Source organism: Camelus dromedarius, chromosome 21 (assembly GCF_036321535.1).
Source record: "Camelus dromedarius isolate mCamDro1 chromosome 21, mCamDro1.pat, whole genome shotgun sequence".
Lineage (NCBI taxonomy): Eukaryota > Metazoa > Chordata > Mammalia > Artiodactyla > Camelidae > Camelus > Camelus dromedarius.
Window position 1 is genome coordinate 11459913 of NC_087456.1, and position 18275 is coordinate 11478187.

Here is an 18275-nt window from a genome sequence, read left to right on the forward strand (position 1 = left end):
TCCGTGATCTCAGGTCAAGCCACTGCAGGTGGGTACCGTGGGGAGAGCCGGGCATTTAATTTCAGAGTCCTGGACACGAATCCTATCCCTCCTTCTTACCAGCCCTGCATTCTTGGGAAAGGAGTTAACGTCTCTGAATTTCCATTTCCCTGTAAGATGGAGATAATAACCCCTAAGGCACAGAGTTGTTGCAGATAGTAGAAACTGTGCGCAGAGCTCTTAGCACAGCCCTTGGCAAATAACAAGTGTTCAGGAAACGGGGCTACTGTTCAACAGACTTGCCGACCAAAGCATCATAGCTGGCTGCACAACGCAGGGTGATCACCTCGGTATTATACTTTTTAAAAGAGAAATGGAAACATCACAAAGCTTTGGAAAGGTGGGGAGAGAAAAGAGGTGATAATTGTTTGGGTTTTCCTTGGAGACTATACCTGGGAAATTCTGCTCTCTGTAGAGAATGGTTTTAAAAAAAACAAACTTGCTTATACTTATATGCCACCAGGTCTGTTTTCTTTTTTCTTTTCTTGCAGGTAAAAAGTTGCAAGGAAGTCTCATACTCGAAAGTCTTCAGGGAGCTCATGAGATGGAGCCCATTTGCTAACTGACCACTCTTGGCAAATTTTCTGTAATGCATATAATGGGATATTTTGATTGACAGAGTGTCTCATTTCCCTCTAAGAGACAGAAATCGTGCCCTGAGTATGGGGCATCTGGTTGTTTACTGGTGCCCCAGGGCTCTGAAAATGCCATGAGCACTGCCTAGAAAACTGCAGATGTTAAGGCTGAAATCGTTCTAGAAGACCAAAGGTCTTAAATCCTGTTACATGACATGAGAAAGTACCTCAAGTTCTAATTAAGCTAAAGCAATTAACCACCCACAGATACTTAATTCTGCTTCCCAGGGTCAGGCAATCATCTCTATTAAAACTCATTTTAAAGAAAGGAGCAGACCCAAAAGCTCCACCACACACACTTTCCACAAATCAATTACGCCTTAGACACATTCAGTAAACACTCAGAGGCAAGCTTTTATGAAAATACTGCATCAGACACAATCAGGTGGTTGCCAAAAAAGGAGGAGGCAAGCAGCAAACAGGAAAATCGGTGGTGACAAAACCCACTTGCGGAGGAGGACACTGGATCCTGGATAGATGGGACAAAGCAAGACACATTGAAGCCTCAGTTTCCCTGGTCTCAGAATCCCCTCACTGGTATAACAATCAATGTGTCAACTCCACCCTGAAGGAGCACATCAAGCAGAAATGTTTCTGCCTGATGGAAGCAGAGCCCAGCTTCATCACGTGTGCCCAGACTACTGTCCAGGCTGATGCTTCAACAGGAGGACTGTCCTCTCCCATGTCACAGTGTGTCATTAAAGCACCAACAGGGTGCATTTGGCAGGTTCACGATGACTCCAGTCCATTCAAGTTCCTGTGCTTCCTCCAGCCCAGTGAGGCCTTGTCCTCCCTAAGGCTCCCTTTAGTGAAGGGAGTTCATTGTTGTTCCCAGACTTGGTAATAGCAACAGCTACACAATAATCAGTGCTAAGTGCTTGAAATTTAAGTAGTCATCCCTGTGTCCTCAGGCAATGGGCTCCAAGGATCCCCCACAGATACCAAGATCCACAGTGCTTTAAGTCCTTTATATAAAATGGCAAAGCATTTGCATATAACCTACAGCACATCCTCCAATACAGTTAAGTGATCTTTAGATTACTTATAATACCTAATACTACGTAAATACTATGTAAATAGTTGTAAATACTATGTAAATACTATAAATAGTAGCTAGCATGCAGCAAATGCAAATTTTTGGAACTTTCTGGAATTTTTTAAAAAAATATTTTCAATCCATGGTTGGCTGAATCCAAAAATACAGAATTCGTGGATACAGAGGGCCAACTGTACCTTCCTCAAAAACTAGGGTTGTCTCTGTTTTTCAGTCAAGTTAATCCAAAACCCCATTACTTCTCAACTGAACGAGAGCCCTTTTTTTCAACCTGTGGGTTTTTGGGGGTGGAGGGGGGACTTGAAAAACCTCTCAACCACCAAAGACATCAAAAATGTTGATCTAGGTCAGCACTGTCCAATAGTAAGAAGATTTAAAATCTTCCTGGGAACCACATTAAAAAAACAAAAGGAAACAAAACAATTGTAATAGAATATTTTACTTAACCCACAATATCAAAAATATTACTATTTCTACACATAATCAATATAAAAGATTATTCATGAGATATTTCAGACTTTGTTTTCATGCATTCTTTTTCTGGTACCATATTGGACTGTGCAGGTCTAGAGCTATGTCTAAATTGACACAAAGGCTTCCACGATTCACTCTTCAGTGAGCAAGCAGTTTACCAAGTTGTATGTGTAGCATCACCTCCTCTTAACTTAATAAAAATCTGTATCTATATATTCAGATATGGAAAGAAAACAATCTGTAAGGGAAACACCAAAAAGCAATAGTAGTTATCTCCCTAAGAAGTGGAATTACAGTTGGTATTCATTTTCTACTTTGTGCTCTTTTGTATTTTCTAAATTTCTCTGCAGTAAATATGTACTGCTTCAATTACCAGGAAAACTATAAAACTAGTCTTTTAAAAAAATCTCTCCCTCGTTTTAAGCTATAACACACCTGATCCTGCCTGCACTGTAGCCATTGCTCTATTTCCAGCTAATAGAAAGGATGGACAAACATGATGCCGCCTGCCCCTTTCCCCAGCCCCAGCCAGCATCATACTTACAGCCAATCATCATGATGGCCACTGCAAAGATCTTCTCAATGTCCGTGGATGGAGCGATGTTCCCAAAGCCCACGCTGGTGAGGCTGGTCATGGTGAAATACAACGAGGAGATGTAGACGGAATTCTTGCTGGGACCACCTTCCCACTTCCCTGAGCCGGACCCATTAAACTGGTAAGGGGTGCCAATGTCCATCGCCAGCTGGTAGAGCCAGCTGTTGTTGCGGATGGTCTTGGTGTCCTCGTCAAAGATCTCATAGTCCCCGATGCTGTACCAAATGCAGGCCATCCAGTGAGCAGCCAGCCCGAACACACACACCAGCAGGACCAGCACGGCAGCTCCGTATTCGATGTAGTGGTCCAGCTTCCGGGCCACCCGCCCCAGACGGAGCAGCCGGACAACTTTCAGAGAGCTGAACAGACTGCTGATGCCCTGGGAGAAGAGGAGCTCAGGGTCAGGGCCAAGAACCAAAGATACTGATGACGCCTTCCCTCCCCCCCACCCCCGGCTGCCGCCTTTGGCACCATGTATTCCACGAGATGCAATATTATGCAACCCTTAAAAAATTGTTTCAAAATAAGTCATGATAAAGAGAAATGCTCATATATATTTGTATCCTTATGCACAACATAATTAGAATTTTATTCCAAGGTATATGGAAGGGAGATTTTCACTGGCTTTTTCCTACTTCCTTTAAAAAGCAAGTAAGACAGACAAAATTTGAATTCTAATTGTATTGCATATAAGCATACAAGTATATATGAGGATTTTTCCATATCATTACTCATTTTAAGACAATATTAAGAGTTGTGTAATATTTCATATTAAGTAATATGAAATATCTTAAGAGTTGCATATTTATTTCATATTGCATATTTCATTCTTATTATACTGTGCATAAACATACAAATATTTCTGTGTTGAAAAAGGGTCAGGAAACACACATGGAAAGGCATGTAAAACATGAACAGTGATCATTGCTCCAATGCCAAGTTATGGAATTGCAGGCGATTTTTTGTTATATTTGTATATAGTCTTGTTACACTTACATAGATTTACTTAATTTCTATAATTAAAGTTGTTACCTTTATAATTAGAAAAAAACAGGTTTAAAAAACAGTTTTTTTAAGTTAAAAATAGATTAAAGAAATAGATGAGGAAAATAAAGAACTGAGATTCTGTTTTCTCAGGAAAGTTACCAATGTTTGGAAGGCTACGTCACTTCTGTCAGGCCAGGGATTGTACAATCAGACACCATGTGCTTAATCACAATCAGTCGAGGAATCTCAGAGCTAGAAGCTCTGGTTTTACCTGGTCAAGCCTCCTCTCTACCTATCCTACCAGGCCAGGTCTATTCTCCAAATAGTAGTTCTCTAGAGAGCAACACTGTAGGGGGAGCAGGAAGGCCAGTCTAGACATCTGGAAAATGGGGTCTGACACTCAGGTAAGCCACTAACTAGCTATGTGAATTTGGCCAATTCAGTTATTCTCAGTTTCCTTGCCCAGACAATGCGGGAGGTGGACTAGAGGATCTCCACGTCTTCTCCAACACTAATGCCCTCTGAAACACAGTGCAAAAGCTGTACCATTCAAGACCTCAAACCTCCTGTTCCAAAGTGACTTCAGGTGTAAGGAAAGGAGCTTTCCATTAGCTTTTCCTCCTTCCATTTAAAAGCAAATCAACAGGAAAATACAGAGACATTTCTTTGAATCAAGACTTCGCTCGGTGTCCCTTTCATAGCAAAAATCCAACAGCAGGATGATGCCCTTCACCAGGCAGAACGAACGGCTTCTCACTTAATTCTAAACACTGGTCTCTTTCCAGGTCACCACTATGCTCTCTTGTCCCCAGTACACTTAATGTCAGCCCCCAAGGGTCCATTATGTCACAGACAGAAGGCAAACGTGCAAATGCTTTCTGATGAGTCTGTGTCAGACTCGCCAAGGCTGCTTCCCCGTCCTGGGCGCACAGCTAACCACACACCCCAGCCTCTCTCCATCTGGGTGGGTCTCTGGACCTAGTTCTGGCCAATGGAATGTGAGCTGAAATGAGTGTCATTTCCAAGCCGAGGTAGTTAAAAGTAAATGCGCTTTTGTCCAACTATTGAAGATGGAAGATGTACAGCACAGAAGGGGCCTGGGTCCCTGAAAAGCTACACAGTATACCTTCCCCGCCTCCGAAATCAGCTTCAACCCTACTGTGATGTCAATGAAGACAGAAACCTCTGAAATAAGCCACTGACATTTTGGGGGATATTTGTGACAGTAGCTATCATTAGCCTTCCATGACAAATGAACACACAAACCATATAGAGCATGTCAATAAAATATGAGCCTTGTCAATAAATTATTTCATTAAGGTTAGGGTGAAGGAAGTGGGATTTGTTGCCTGTTTAAAAAAAACAAAACAAGTGACAGTTTTGTAGCCATAAACCTTACAACAGAAATAATCATTTCTGGCCCAGCATACACCAGCAAACAGATAATGGATTTTTCTAGGCCAGAGGATGACATCTCCAGGGTCAGTTCATCCAAACTGCTGACTCTGCCAAAGGTTACCTTTGGCATGCCCAGTATTCATGCCCTGGGTCCCTGTTTCCTTCCATATGCTTTTCTTAAAAATCTGTCATGAGAAAAGGCTGAACAAAATATCCCATGTTAAGAGGCAAAAGACTGAAGGGGGTAAATGGATATCCTCTCTCCGTAGGGCATTTGCATTTTAACTGAGGGAAACCGGCTTCCAGTAGTGAAATTAAAAGCACTCACAGCCTGGATGAAGGAGATATTTTGGGAGGCAAAGGAGCCTTTTTGATGACTCAGAAATCAAACACATGTAAGCAGCCACCCACTCTCCACCTCTTCCTAAGGAGGTTCCTGAAATCGTCGTTCAAAGCATTTCTACTCTGAAGAAGAACTTGTTACCCAGGGAAAAACTGCCTCGTCATTCTTCCTCACCTGAATTCAGCTCAAAGCAACATTTACAGAGACCCTACTATGTACTCCTGGGGCTGACACCACAGGGAAGCAATTAAAATGGTGCCGTCTTTGTCTTCTTGCTCACTGTTGTATCTTCGGTGCCTGGCACGTGGAAAATACTTGAGAGGAAGAAAAAGCGGAGTAGCCAGTGAAAGAGGCAAGATGTGATGAGTGAAAAGACACTTCCACCTAATGTGACAGAACTTGACAGCTGAGAGGGAGCACAGGAGTCATCCAGTCCAGCTTCTCTGAGCCCAGCAATGTCTCTAGAGCTCCCTTAAGGAATGGTCATTCGGCCTCTGCTTGAACTCTCCCCTTAACCTACCTCTTGAAGATCACCATTCACAGAGATGAACGACTGGGCTCCCATCACCTTTCTTATCTCCCTTGTGCTCCACCTCCCTTCATCCCTTGGGCTCCATCTGCACTTCATCCCTCCTCCCTTCTCCATCCCTTCTCAGTGGCCACCACAACACATGGGACCCAGTACCCGAAGGCCATGCCCTCCTCTAGCCACACACTCCGGACAACTCGAGCATCCCACATAGTGGGTACACACCTGCATCTCTGCGCCACAGCCCAGAATGCCCAGCTTCCCCATTTGTGCCTGCCGGTACCCCAGTTATCTTCAGGCCTGCCTGTGCCTTCACCCTATAACCTTCCACAACTGCCCTGTTGTCACAACCAGCCACTCAACCCTCCATGTGTCCGCGGTATTCTGTTTGATTTGCATGAAAGTTTCCTGTAGCTAGTTCCCCAGCTACACCAGGAACTACATCTTCCTGAAGACAGAAGCCATTTGTCATTCATTTTAGAAGCCTCTTGTATTGGGTTGAATAACCTCCCTTCTCAGAACCTCAGAATGTAACCTTATGTAGAAAGAGGGCCATCGCAGGTATAGCTAGTTGAGGGGAGGAAATACTGGGATATGGTGGGCCTTTAATCCAGCATGACTGGTGTCCTTATAAGAAGAGAAGAGACAGTGACAGAGACACACGTGTGACTACCAATGCAGAGACTGGAGTGACATGCCTTGAGGCCAAGGATTACCACCAACAGAAGAAGCTAAGAGAAAGGCATGGAACAGACTCTCTTTTAGAGCCTGCAAAGAGAGCGTGGCCCTGCTGACACCTTGATTTTAGATTTCTACCCTCCAGAACTGTGAGGGAATAAAGTTTCTGTTGTATTAAGCCACCCAGTGTGTGGTAATTTGTCACGGCAGCCCTAGGGAACTCATATAGCTATATAAGTTTTAAAGCCAGCACCTTCACAGAGAGGGTCTCAAATATTTTCTAAGCTAAAATGAAGAGTTTGAGTTATTAGAGAATTCTTTCTCATTTTAAGGAGACTCTGGACAATATAAAACAAGCACTTGCCCACTGTGTTATCTATCTGTATGTACACGGATGCTCTATTACATGATTTTGAGTAAGTTCCCTCTTATTGCACTAACAGCTGGAATTCTAGCTATTGAAAAGCATTTCAAGCTATTAATCTGGGATTTTTTTTTCTTATTTGCCTGAAGTTCAGTGGATTAGACCAAAAAAAAAAAAAAAACCCAGAATATTCCAAACTTTAAAAAAATTTTAGTACACTAAAAACATGAAAACATGACATCACCGTATGGAAGAGAATCACATTTCCCCAGGGACTTCTTCTATCAGAAATCCTGCCTCACTTTCCAAGTAGTTCCAGAGAGTTCTTTTTCACAACCTTAACATTATGAAGAACCAAGAATTTCAGGTTGAGTCCACATGCCCGAAGGATGGTGAGAACCTGGGCTGGTAAACCTCATCACTGAAGGCCAACAAAGATGACCGGAAGGAAGACTTCCGAAATCTCAGTAACCTTATTTATGATGATATTGATGCAATTCAGACTGAAGTAGACACTTGGCAATTAGCAGATTCACTTGGGTATAAACGATCAAGTTTCGCCTATTCACCCAGATTAAATAAACCGTTCCATGAGCTTGGGCTATCCCTCGCCTTCTCAACTAGCCAGCTTCACCAATTTTCTGCTCTCTTATTTTCCGGTCGTGAAAATAAAATAACAGTGTCACTGACTGAGGATGATGTGTTATTGAAAAGAATGACTCAGTCTTTCAGGTTCTTGAAAAGTTTCTCCAGGCTGCCAGGTCTTGTGGTGACACATGGCAGCCACAGCAAATTCTGCGGGTGTACTTTGTTTCTTTGATTGCTTTCAACCTCACGTGACTCACCATTACTCTGCTCCTTCATCCTCCTCCAGCTAAAGGTCTCCTTCCCTGCTTCCTCTGAATCCTCAGGAACCTATCCTCAAGCAGAGAGAAATTCCCAGCCTCAGCTTCTTCATGGATTGTTCCCATCACCCTCTTGTTTAATTTAGTTGAAACCGGCTCTCCCTGAGCACCCTGTTTTTCCCCATGTCCTCCCTGACATCCTGGACTTAGCAGTAGGGAGCTTTCAATCTCCACATTTTCATCTTCCAAACAAGAGTTATTTGACACTCAAAAGAAAAAAGAAAAGAAATTCCCCATGGATTCAGGCCATCCAGCAGTATCACCTCCTCATTACTGTCATTTGATTATTGATGGTCTACATCTATTGAATGCTTAGAAATATGCCAGAACTTGGGCTTAATCTTTCATGGATTATCCCATTTATCAACTGCTTGGCCCCTCCCTTTCATCCCTTAAATCTTTGCACCTGGCTTTCCAGCCCACCTCCTGCTATCAGAATGGGAAATTTTAATGTTCATGGGGAAAAACCATTCAACACTCCAGCCTCTCCACTCCCAGTGGCCTTTGCCTTCTGCCCACAACCTGGGCCTGGTCATTACTGAGAGCTGCTCCATCTCTAACTTTTACACACCAGCCTTCGACACAATGATCACACACTTCCACTCCTCCCACCCTCTCCTTTACCTCAAACTGCTCTTGGACTTCTCTTTGATCTCCTTACCCTCATCTTTTTTTTTTTTCCTCCAACCATCAATTCTCTCCACATTTCACTTCCTTTCCCATCATACTAGACCCTGTTATGTCACTTCCAGTACCCTCTCCCCACCACCTGAACAATCTCTCTCCTTGCCCTGCTGTTCATACTTGACCTGCCAAACCCAGCACTGCACGGACCCAACGGCAGAGACTGTGCTCATTTCCATTCTCAGCTGGTCCCCTAGATGCTTCTCACCCATCCTTTTCCTCTTCCTTGAAGCACTTTCTCTTCTCTTCCCATTGACAGCTACACCGAATCTTCACCACTCTTTTCAGATCTCACCCAACCTGCGCCCTTATTATTTTCAGCCAACATAAATCTCCACTCGGAGAAAGCAAAGGCCATTAGCATCAACTCTCATTTACACGCCACCTCCACAAACACAAGCATATGCACTGGCAGCATCCCAAATCCATCTCTCCATCCACTCAGGAACATCATTCCATCAACTATCCACCCTTCTCTCTATCCCCTCCCTTTGTCTTCAGCTCTCCCTTTCACAGACTTATTTCTCTTAGATTATCATCATACTACTATTTCAAGTCCAATGCCCCTCTCCAGATGTATTAACTCTCCTTCTCTTCCTGAAACAATCAATACACAACAGCTCAGTGTCCTCATTCCCCACTCATTCCTTAACCCACTGTACTCAAACGTCCATTCCCACCACTTCCCAGAATCTACTGCTTCAAAAGTCACTCACTACCTTCTGTTGTCATTATCATCAGCATTTGACACTTGTAATGGGCATGTGACATTCTTCATGGCCATATAGTGTCTAAACTGTCACCCTGTGTTTAGGGAATCACCACCTTACAAAGTAGAGCTTGTCTTCCACCCACAAGCTGAAGACACCATGAATCTCCCTTCTGCAGCCTCCCTGGTAGCTAATGTCCAAGCACATGACCTAGAATCTGCCCACTGGAGACACCCACCCCCGTCACAGAATGGTCCCTAAGGAAGGAACTACGCAGAGCCCCTTTTACAAGAGCCTGGCAGCATCACCCAGTTCCCAGAGGCAGCAGGAGCAGTTCAGAAAGTGAAACCCGGGGTCCGTGGATGGTGGTATCAGCACTGCATGTTGTGAGTCCCCGTCCAGTAGTAACAGCAGTGGTATGTTCACTGGACCAGTTCTGCCATATTATTTTTGGGCATTGTTCCCAGCAGCATAGCCTCCCAATGTTTTCCCAGTCTCTACAAAAATTCTGTGAGTACCTAATATATTAATAACCTTTTAATAAACTTTTTCCTCCTTACATTAGCCAGACTTGAACCCTGACCACTGTCACAATGTGGACTAGACTCTCCTCCCTTGGTCCCCACAACAACTAATTATTCCCCAAGGTGTTGTTCTTGGCCTTTTTCTTCCTCAATATGTCCTTTCCCCTGAGCAGCTGCATCCACTAATATGGCTTTAACCACCATCTATATACTAATCAACTGTAAGTCTATCTTTCCAAACCAGACATTTCTCCTGACCTTAAGAACCCCAAGGGCATGTCACTGGGATAGCCCATGGGTTCCTCAGTGTGACATGTCTAACCCTCAGCCCATCTCCTATTCCCCAACTTGGAGACTGTGCCCAAGGTACACAGTCTCCCAAGTGAAAACCTAGGTGTCACCATCTTAGTTGGCCATGTAAGCTTTTCTTAACTGAACGTTCTTTATAGAAGGATGCTGTTAAGGCCTATCAGTATCCCAACACATAATTTTGCTGCCATTTGAATAAAAATAGGAAACATGCATATATTCTTGTCTATGCGTATCTGGATGTATACATAAGACAACAGAAACACTGACTGTCCCAGGGAGCGAGACTCTTCTGTCATATATATATCTTTTTGAATGTTACACCATTTGGATTTTTATTTATCCAAAATTTTAAAAAATTAAATTATAAACTAATTAAATGTAAGTTTTAAATTATGATCCAACCCCACTTAGAACCATTCAATGGCTTCCACTGACTTCTGAATAAAATTCCATTAGTTTAGTTTAAAAAGGCCTTTGTCTCCCGTAGCTCCATCACTCACTGCTTTCCTTCAGGGCATCCTCTGCTTTAATGATACCAAATTACTTGTGGTTCCACCATCACACTATGCCCTCATGCCTTCACATATGCTGTTCCTTCTGCCTCAAAAACTATTCCCCTAGTTCGACAACTACGAAAACCCTCCCCCATCCTTAAAGACACTTCTCATCACCCAGTGGTAAGATGAGTCACATATTTGTTACTAAAATCGTGACTGTATCAAGTATAAAAGTAGTTTACTTTTTAAAATAAGTATTAGAGTGAATTCAAACTTACTCTCATTTGAAATCCAATTTGCTTTCTTGATCTAGAGAGAAAGGAGGAGAGATATGACAGGACCCTAGAAACTGTGGCTCAGATGTCATACACAGGGGACACAATCCACCACGTGTCTGTGATGGTTCATTTTATGTGTCAACTTGACTGGGACACAGGGTGCTCAGATAATCTGGTTAAACGTTATTCTGAGCGTGTGTCTGAGAGTGTTTCTGGAGTGAGATTAACACCTGAATCAACAGATTACCACAGATCACCCTCCTTAGTGTGAGTGGGCCTCATCCAATTGACTGGAGGCCTGAACTGACCAAAAAGTGGGATAAGGGAGAATGCACCCTCAGTTTTCCATCTGGGACATCGGTCTTCTGTGCTCAGACTAGAACTTAACCACCACCTCTCCTGGGTCATCCAGATGGTGGACTATGGGGCTTCTCAACCTACATAATCACCATAATCCAATAATCCTACTGATTATAGATAGATATATTTATATACATATATACACATATAGATATATTAATTTATGTTTGTAATATATATAAATCCTGGTTCTGTTTTTCTGTAAGGCCCTCACTAATATAGGGTCGTAATGGCAGAAAGATTGAGAACTGCTAGTTTAAGACATTACACAGAGTCATCTCTCTGTGATGCCTCCCCTGATGCCCACAGGCAGAGTTCAACATGCCGTCCACTAGGGCCCACAACTGGTCCTTGATTCATTCTTCCCACAAATACTTATGAGGCAAACCTGGTTTCAAGCACTGGTAATAGACCCGTGGTGAACTAGACCAATACCCTCACCCTTTTGGAACTGTCATTCAATTGTGAAAGACAGACAATAAGCTAAATAAGTAAGAAAAATAAATGGTATGTTCTATGACAAGAAGCTGGAAAATTAAGCAGGAACTGAAAATAAGGTGTCAGAAAGAGGAGGTGACAGTCAGTGTTTAGCAGGGTTGAGAAGGAAAACTTCATCAAGATCTTGGCATTTCGGGAAAAGCCAGTGGAAATGAGAATGTGAGCCACCAGAGCAGCTGAGGGAAGCATGTGCTCCAGACAGAGGGGTCAGCAAGTGCAAATGTCCTGAGGTAGGAAGATCATATGGCCCTTATATTAGGCTGGCAGGCCCTTGAGGTCAGGAATCACACCTTCCATGAGAGCAATAATTATTTTAACTGAATAGAAATAACAATTTATTGAGTACTTATTGGGTGCCAGACACAGTAAGGACTTGACAAGCATTACCTCACTTAATTTTCACAGTCTTGTGAGGTCAGTATATTACACACCCAATTTACAGATGAAGAAACTGATAGAATCATTTGTTCAGAACCGCACAGGCGGCAGCAGAGCTGGAATTTGAACCCTGATCACCTGACTCCCAAGGGCATGCTCTTAGCCCTTTGCTCTAAAGACTTCACCTTTAGAGTTAGCTCCTTGCAGATGTTCAATAAATGTTTACTGAATGGAAACTTACACTGAAACTCACTCCATGGAGAAGTTGTGACAGTGCTATATCTAGTGGTCTGTTATAAGGATTTACTACTTTATTAACAGAGCTTGGCTTGTTTGCTGTCTTTAAAACGGAGATGACTTCAAGAATAACTGTTCCATGATGATCCCAACACTCTGAGAACTGCAGACCCATTACAACTCTACAATGGAATAAATTGGCTTACCAGATCTTATTGGAAGTTACTCACTGAAACGTGAAAACAACTTGCTTCCCTCTCATGGCCTCAGTATTTTATCTTAGTCTCATTTAATTTGATTCAGCGGTCATTTCCTGAAAACCTAGTACCAAAAGACATAGCCAAGAGCTACCAGTGATACAAAACCAAGGGAGATGCAATCCTCTGCCCTCATATTACCTACGGTCAGGCCACAGAGAAAACACAGCCTGCAAATGACTGCGACGCAGCAGCAAACACAAGTTAGCTGCCACTATTAAGGCTGAGATCTGCAAATATTAGCTACTCTATATAAAATAAATACACAACAAGTTTCTTCTGTATAGCACAGGGAACTATATTCAATCTTATAGCAACTTACAATGAAAAAAGAATATAAAAATGAATATTATGTATGTATATGTATGACTGAAACATTACCCTGTACACCAGGAATTGACACACTGTAAACTGACTATACAGCAATTTAAAAAAAAAAAAGTTGACCGAGCATAAGTCTTACGGCTATGCATAAAGGGAATTTTTTTCTAGCTCATTTAACAGGTCCATTGACCACATTCAGGGAAAGGATGCGGTTACCAAGAGTAGAGGAGCTTTTAATCAGAAAAATGGGACAGCTTGCAACCTTCCATTTGTTTAAACCAATAATATATCCAAAAGGCACACCTGCAGTCTCCTTAGAAAACACTGAAAGAAGTTTAGGAATTTTGCTTAAAACCATCCACTTTCTTTTAGTTTACAGTTCAAACCATAAAATGAACTGTGTATTTGGCTGTGCTGTTATACCATCAGGCTCTCTTTCCTTCTAGAGGTGCTGAAAATGGAAATCTTTACCACTGGCCAAATAAAACCCAAAGGGTACAGAATGGAGAATCCGGTTTTATCAAGTTATGCCTCTGTCTTTCTCAGAATACTAATCTCAGCTTTTCTTCCTCCGGGGAAGTGAAATGAATCCAAGTAGCCTAGACTGGACTTCCTCCACCACTGAAGGAAGCAATCCAACCACACTGTGCCTGCAGCTCTGACACTAATGCAGAATTAGCCATGCCCAGGATCTGCGTGAGGCTGATTAAATTATCCAAGAATTTAAGTCAAATCAAAGGGCGCAGGTGAAAATCCCAGAAACTACAAGGAGGGTCCTACCCGTAGGAGTTTTCAGCACTGGGGCCTGAACCGGTCATTGGGCCACTCAGCACCGCCCAGCCAGAGCTCTTGATGTGAAACAGCACTGACATTATGAAAGCATCACCTCAGCTAGCAACGTGGGAGGACTCGGTGGGGCCGCCCAACCACGTGCAACAACACTAATGAAGAGGACAGGTGCAGACCATCCACTTATTATTTACTTATTTATTTATAAAGGTACTGGGGATTGAACCCAGGACCTTGTGCATGCTAAGCATGTGCTCTACCACTGAGCTACACCCACCCTGATCCCCCCAAGCAGTCTAATTTGGCTTTCAAAGACACCCCCTCCGCCCTAAACATGATCCACTTCACTCTTGTCCTCACTCAAAACCAAGCTTCAAGCAAGACAGTGGACGCCCCCAGAAGCTATCAAGTAGCCCCCAGATGTGTGGCCTCCTGACAAGCACTAGGAATGTGGGGTATGGCCTCAAGGCCTCCACCAGGGTGGAGGGAGGGAAGAGTCATGCAGCTGGTTTGGATGTGTGGAAGGTTCCCCAGATTTGGGGAACCTGGCCTAGCAAATTGCAGACCAGTAGGCCAGACACTTGGGCTGTATCGGCGAGAACTGGGACAGGTGTGAAGTACCACCATTACTCAGGAACTAGCTCACCTGTGACGGGCAAGCAAAAGCCTGGGGGGAAGGGGGCAGAGCAGCTTCAGGACAAGAGCTGCTCCAGCTGCTGGGCAGACTTCTGAGGGACTGCGAGGGAACTCAAAGCAGAGCTGCTGGAGCAGGCTATGGGGGTGGGCTCAGCCCCAGGCCCCTTCTCAGTGTGACTGACACCCGGGGCACTGGGAAAGGGACAGGGAGAGACAGAAGATGCTCAGCATGGCCACAGCCTCAGGGATTCCTTGGTTTAAAGTAATAAGAACTCCCTTCCAGCTAGAAGGAGGGTTGGTGCTTCGCCTTTAGTATTGTTCATGGTTTTAACTCTGTTCCATCTTTACAAGTAGACTGAACGCCTTTGAGGGCTATTGCTCCTTGCAGCCTCGCAGTGAATGGTGATAGGACCACACTAATCATTCTAGACTCTTGCATTCCATGGAGCAACTGACATACACAGAGCCTCGCTCAACTACCATCTGGCCCTCTGGGGATAAGTCTCTGCAGGGATATTCTAAAGAAAAATTATGGCTCCTTTAAGAGGCTTCTGGTAAATAGAGTTCTAAACTCTCTGGATGCAGGCAGAAGTAAGGATAATCATCATTTGGTGTCGTTAAAATAATCAGTAACTACTACTTTTTGGAATAGGAGGGCCAGCAAGAAAATAAACTGTCTTCTCATCAGGAAAAAAAAGGCCACCATGAGGAGTCCCAAGCACACGCAAAGCCCCACGCGGGGCTCGGGCTCGGGGCCAGGCCCTGCCTCTGGCACTTTCTAGCTCTGTAACCCTAGTAGGTTCCGCAACCTTTCTGAGCCTCATTTTCTTCACCTGTAAAGTGAGGGAACTGCATTTGCACAGCGTTAACGCTCTCGAAAGTATCGGTTATTGTTACTCAAAAGGTGGTCACCTTGTTTTCCCTCAGCTGGAAAAATTCAGCCAAATAAAAAGTAACAAAGGGGAGATACTATTTGCCCTCAGCAAAAAGGAGAGAAAGGATCCGAAGGGCCAGAAAGAAGTCATCTCTAGATGAGGATTAATAAAGAAAAAAATAACGCCCCCCACCTCTGACATGTTGCAAACAAGCGGCCAAGGGCATTCAACCAACAGGGCTGTTAAGCTGAAGGAACGCAGGGAGGGAGCCTGGCCTTGTGCTTCTGGACACTCCGAGCCCCAGGGGGAAGGGGTGGGGGGGGAGTGAAAGCCAGTCTCACCTGACGTTGGCCTGCACTTTGCAGGCCTGCAAGCCTTGTAAACACCGGCGTGGAGACCGAAGAAAGAGCCGGAGACAGTGACAAGAGACGCCAACAGTTTGTTGGATGGGGGTGGGGGTCTTACACGACTGAAGCAAAGAGTCCCGAAGCAACACGCTACGCCCGACAGCAGACAGCAGGCAGGCCACGGCGGAGCGCGTGGACGACCATTTATAGGAGGAAGTGACGTCAGGTTGGCGCATCAGTTACCAAGAAAACGAGCAGCTGGGGCAAGTCCCGAACAGCCCCTCAGGTTAACAACCGTCACAAGGGCAGGTGCTTCCTTTTAATTAACTAGCAGGTGGAGCTCTTCTGGCCTAAGGATTAGAACAATCACTAGCTGTGGCGGGGGCAAGCACATCTATGTGAGCATGGTGCAGATGAAGGGACTGGCTGAGGGGGACGCACAAAGAGCAAGAAAACCGCCATCTTGAGTGGCCTGACCTCATGCCTGATAAGGATACAAAAGGCCAAGGGAAACTAATAGAATATGCTTTATACTTAGGTATTTGTATTTCTAAACTCGCTTTACGAGATCCAGCCCTTCTTAGCAATGATTAGAAATTATTAAAATAACAAACGTGTCACTTAGAAGTTTATTTTGATGAAAAGTGGTATACAGATCCTGACCCGTCAACCCCATTGCTAAATAATACAAATAATAACCACAATAATTTACTAGGCACTTGCAGTACGCCAAGCAGCCCTAATGCTTAGTCATAAATGCATTAACTCACTCAATTTTTATAATCATCCTATAGCACACTTCTCCCCATTTTATACAAATACACGAATTTTTTAATGAATTAACTGATGGACAAGCAGCCATGAGGGATGATGAGTTGTGTGTGTTGACTGTTCTGTGTTGATTGTTGTGAGTTCACTACAATCAGCTTTTCAAAAAAAAGCAATAAAATCAAACTGTTCTGTGGCTGTTCCAAAGACACAAACCAGGCTGCTGGTTACCTCCATTCACTTAGGAAGCCCCCCCCAAAGCCAGCCTGGCTAGAGCAGAAGAGACTGATGGTTGCCATTTTCTCTTCAAGCAGCGAGTCAGCTGTGTGTACATACAGCAAGTAGCAGAATGAAAAAGTAAAAAAAAAAAAGCACAAAAAAGCAGTGGTAGAATAAAACGATGATGCGCCTTCCATCGCTTAAAGACGAAAGCCATGAGAAAGCTTAGATTTGAACTGTGCTGGATTTGCACAGACTGAGGACTCTGGGCTCTTAAAAGTGACCTGCAGACAAGCAGGATGGCATCCCAGAACCACCCGGGGCAGTGTCTCATGTATGTTCCTTGGGATTTGGGTTCCCCACACACAACCGGCCCAGTGACAGCTAAGTGCTGTTTATTATTCATATCACTTCACCAAGACCACCGATGCCCCAAGAGCGGAAGATACCCAAAAGCCAGTGGCCAAGCTGGGGCCACTCTGCAGGTCTCCCAACTCTCACCTGGTTCACAGAGCTATACTAAGGCCACAGCCAGATAATTCAGAAGGACATCTTTTGGAAAGTTAAAATCAAAAGCTCTATACGTGAGTGCTGGTGGCCCTGGTGGTATTATTTAGAAATGATTTTTAAAGTCATGATGCATTTATGGATGGTAATTTAAGTCCCTTCCTGGTGATACTAGGACACAGTCCCACATTTACACAGAATACAGCTCTCTGCTGCAAACGCCCTCCAGGCAAGCGATCAGAGCCCCAGCTCTCCAGCTTGGAAAGCAGATGGCCGAAGGAAGCTGCCAAAGGCTCGCTCCACTCAGTGGCCCAGATCTGAATGGAAGACCCAGGACATAAGCCTCAGCTCAGGAGTCCTGGGATCACAGAACTCTGGATCTGGAGGGGATCCCAGGGACCACACTCATCAGCTTACAGATAAGAAAACAAAGGTGCAAGGAGAGCTCACTGTACCCATGAAACAAGGATTCCACATTCTCCGCTCCCCTGCCCCAAGTCACTTCAAATCTACCTCTGTCTTTCTGTAACATATCGCTTCCCCTTCCATGTTTCATTTTTCTACAGAGCATTTATAGTAAATCCTCCTTATCAGCAGGGATACAACTCCAAGTCCCTAAGTAAATGCCTGAAACTTCAGACAGTACCAAACCCTATCCAGCTGACCCTTGAACAACGCAGGGGTTAGGGGCATCAACCCCCTGAGCAGTCAAAAATCTCCACAGATGGCCTTCCATATCCATGGTTTCACACTGGCAGATTTAACCACCTGGGGATTGGGTAATACTGTAGTATTTGTTTTTTAAAATCCTCATATAAGGGGACCCGCACAGTTCAAATCGAGGATCAACTGTATCAACTCCATATACTATATTTTTTCCGACACATACATAACTAAGATAAAGTTTAATTTATAAATTAGGCACAGTAAGAAAATATCCAAATTGCCAACATCACCACTTTTGCACAGTGGGGTCACCATTAAGTTAAAAAAAGGGTTACCTGAACATAAGCACTGGGATACTATGACGCTATGAGAGTCAGTCTGATAACTGAGATGGCTCCTGAGTGAGTA

General features: G+C 44.0%; 1 protein-coding gene across 1 annotated transcript in view; it reads right to left on the reverse strand.

The window, feature by feature from the left end:
- Positions 1 to 18275, reverse strand: part of KCNH1 (potassium voltage-gated channel subfamily H member 1) — a 332954-nt gene that overhangs the window by 192618 nt on the left and 122061 nt on the right. The window contains exon 7 of the mRNA XM_031438629.2: positions 2747 to 3176. Coding sequence (XP_031294489.2) covers positions 2747 to 3176 — 430 coding nt within the window. The remainder of the gene's footprint in view (positions 1 to 2746; positions 3177 to 18275) is intronic.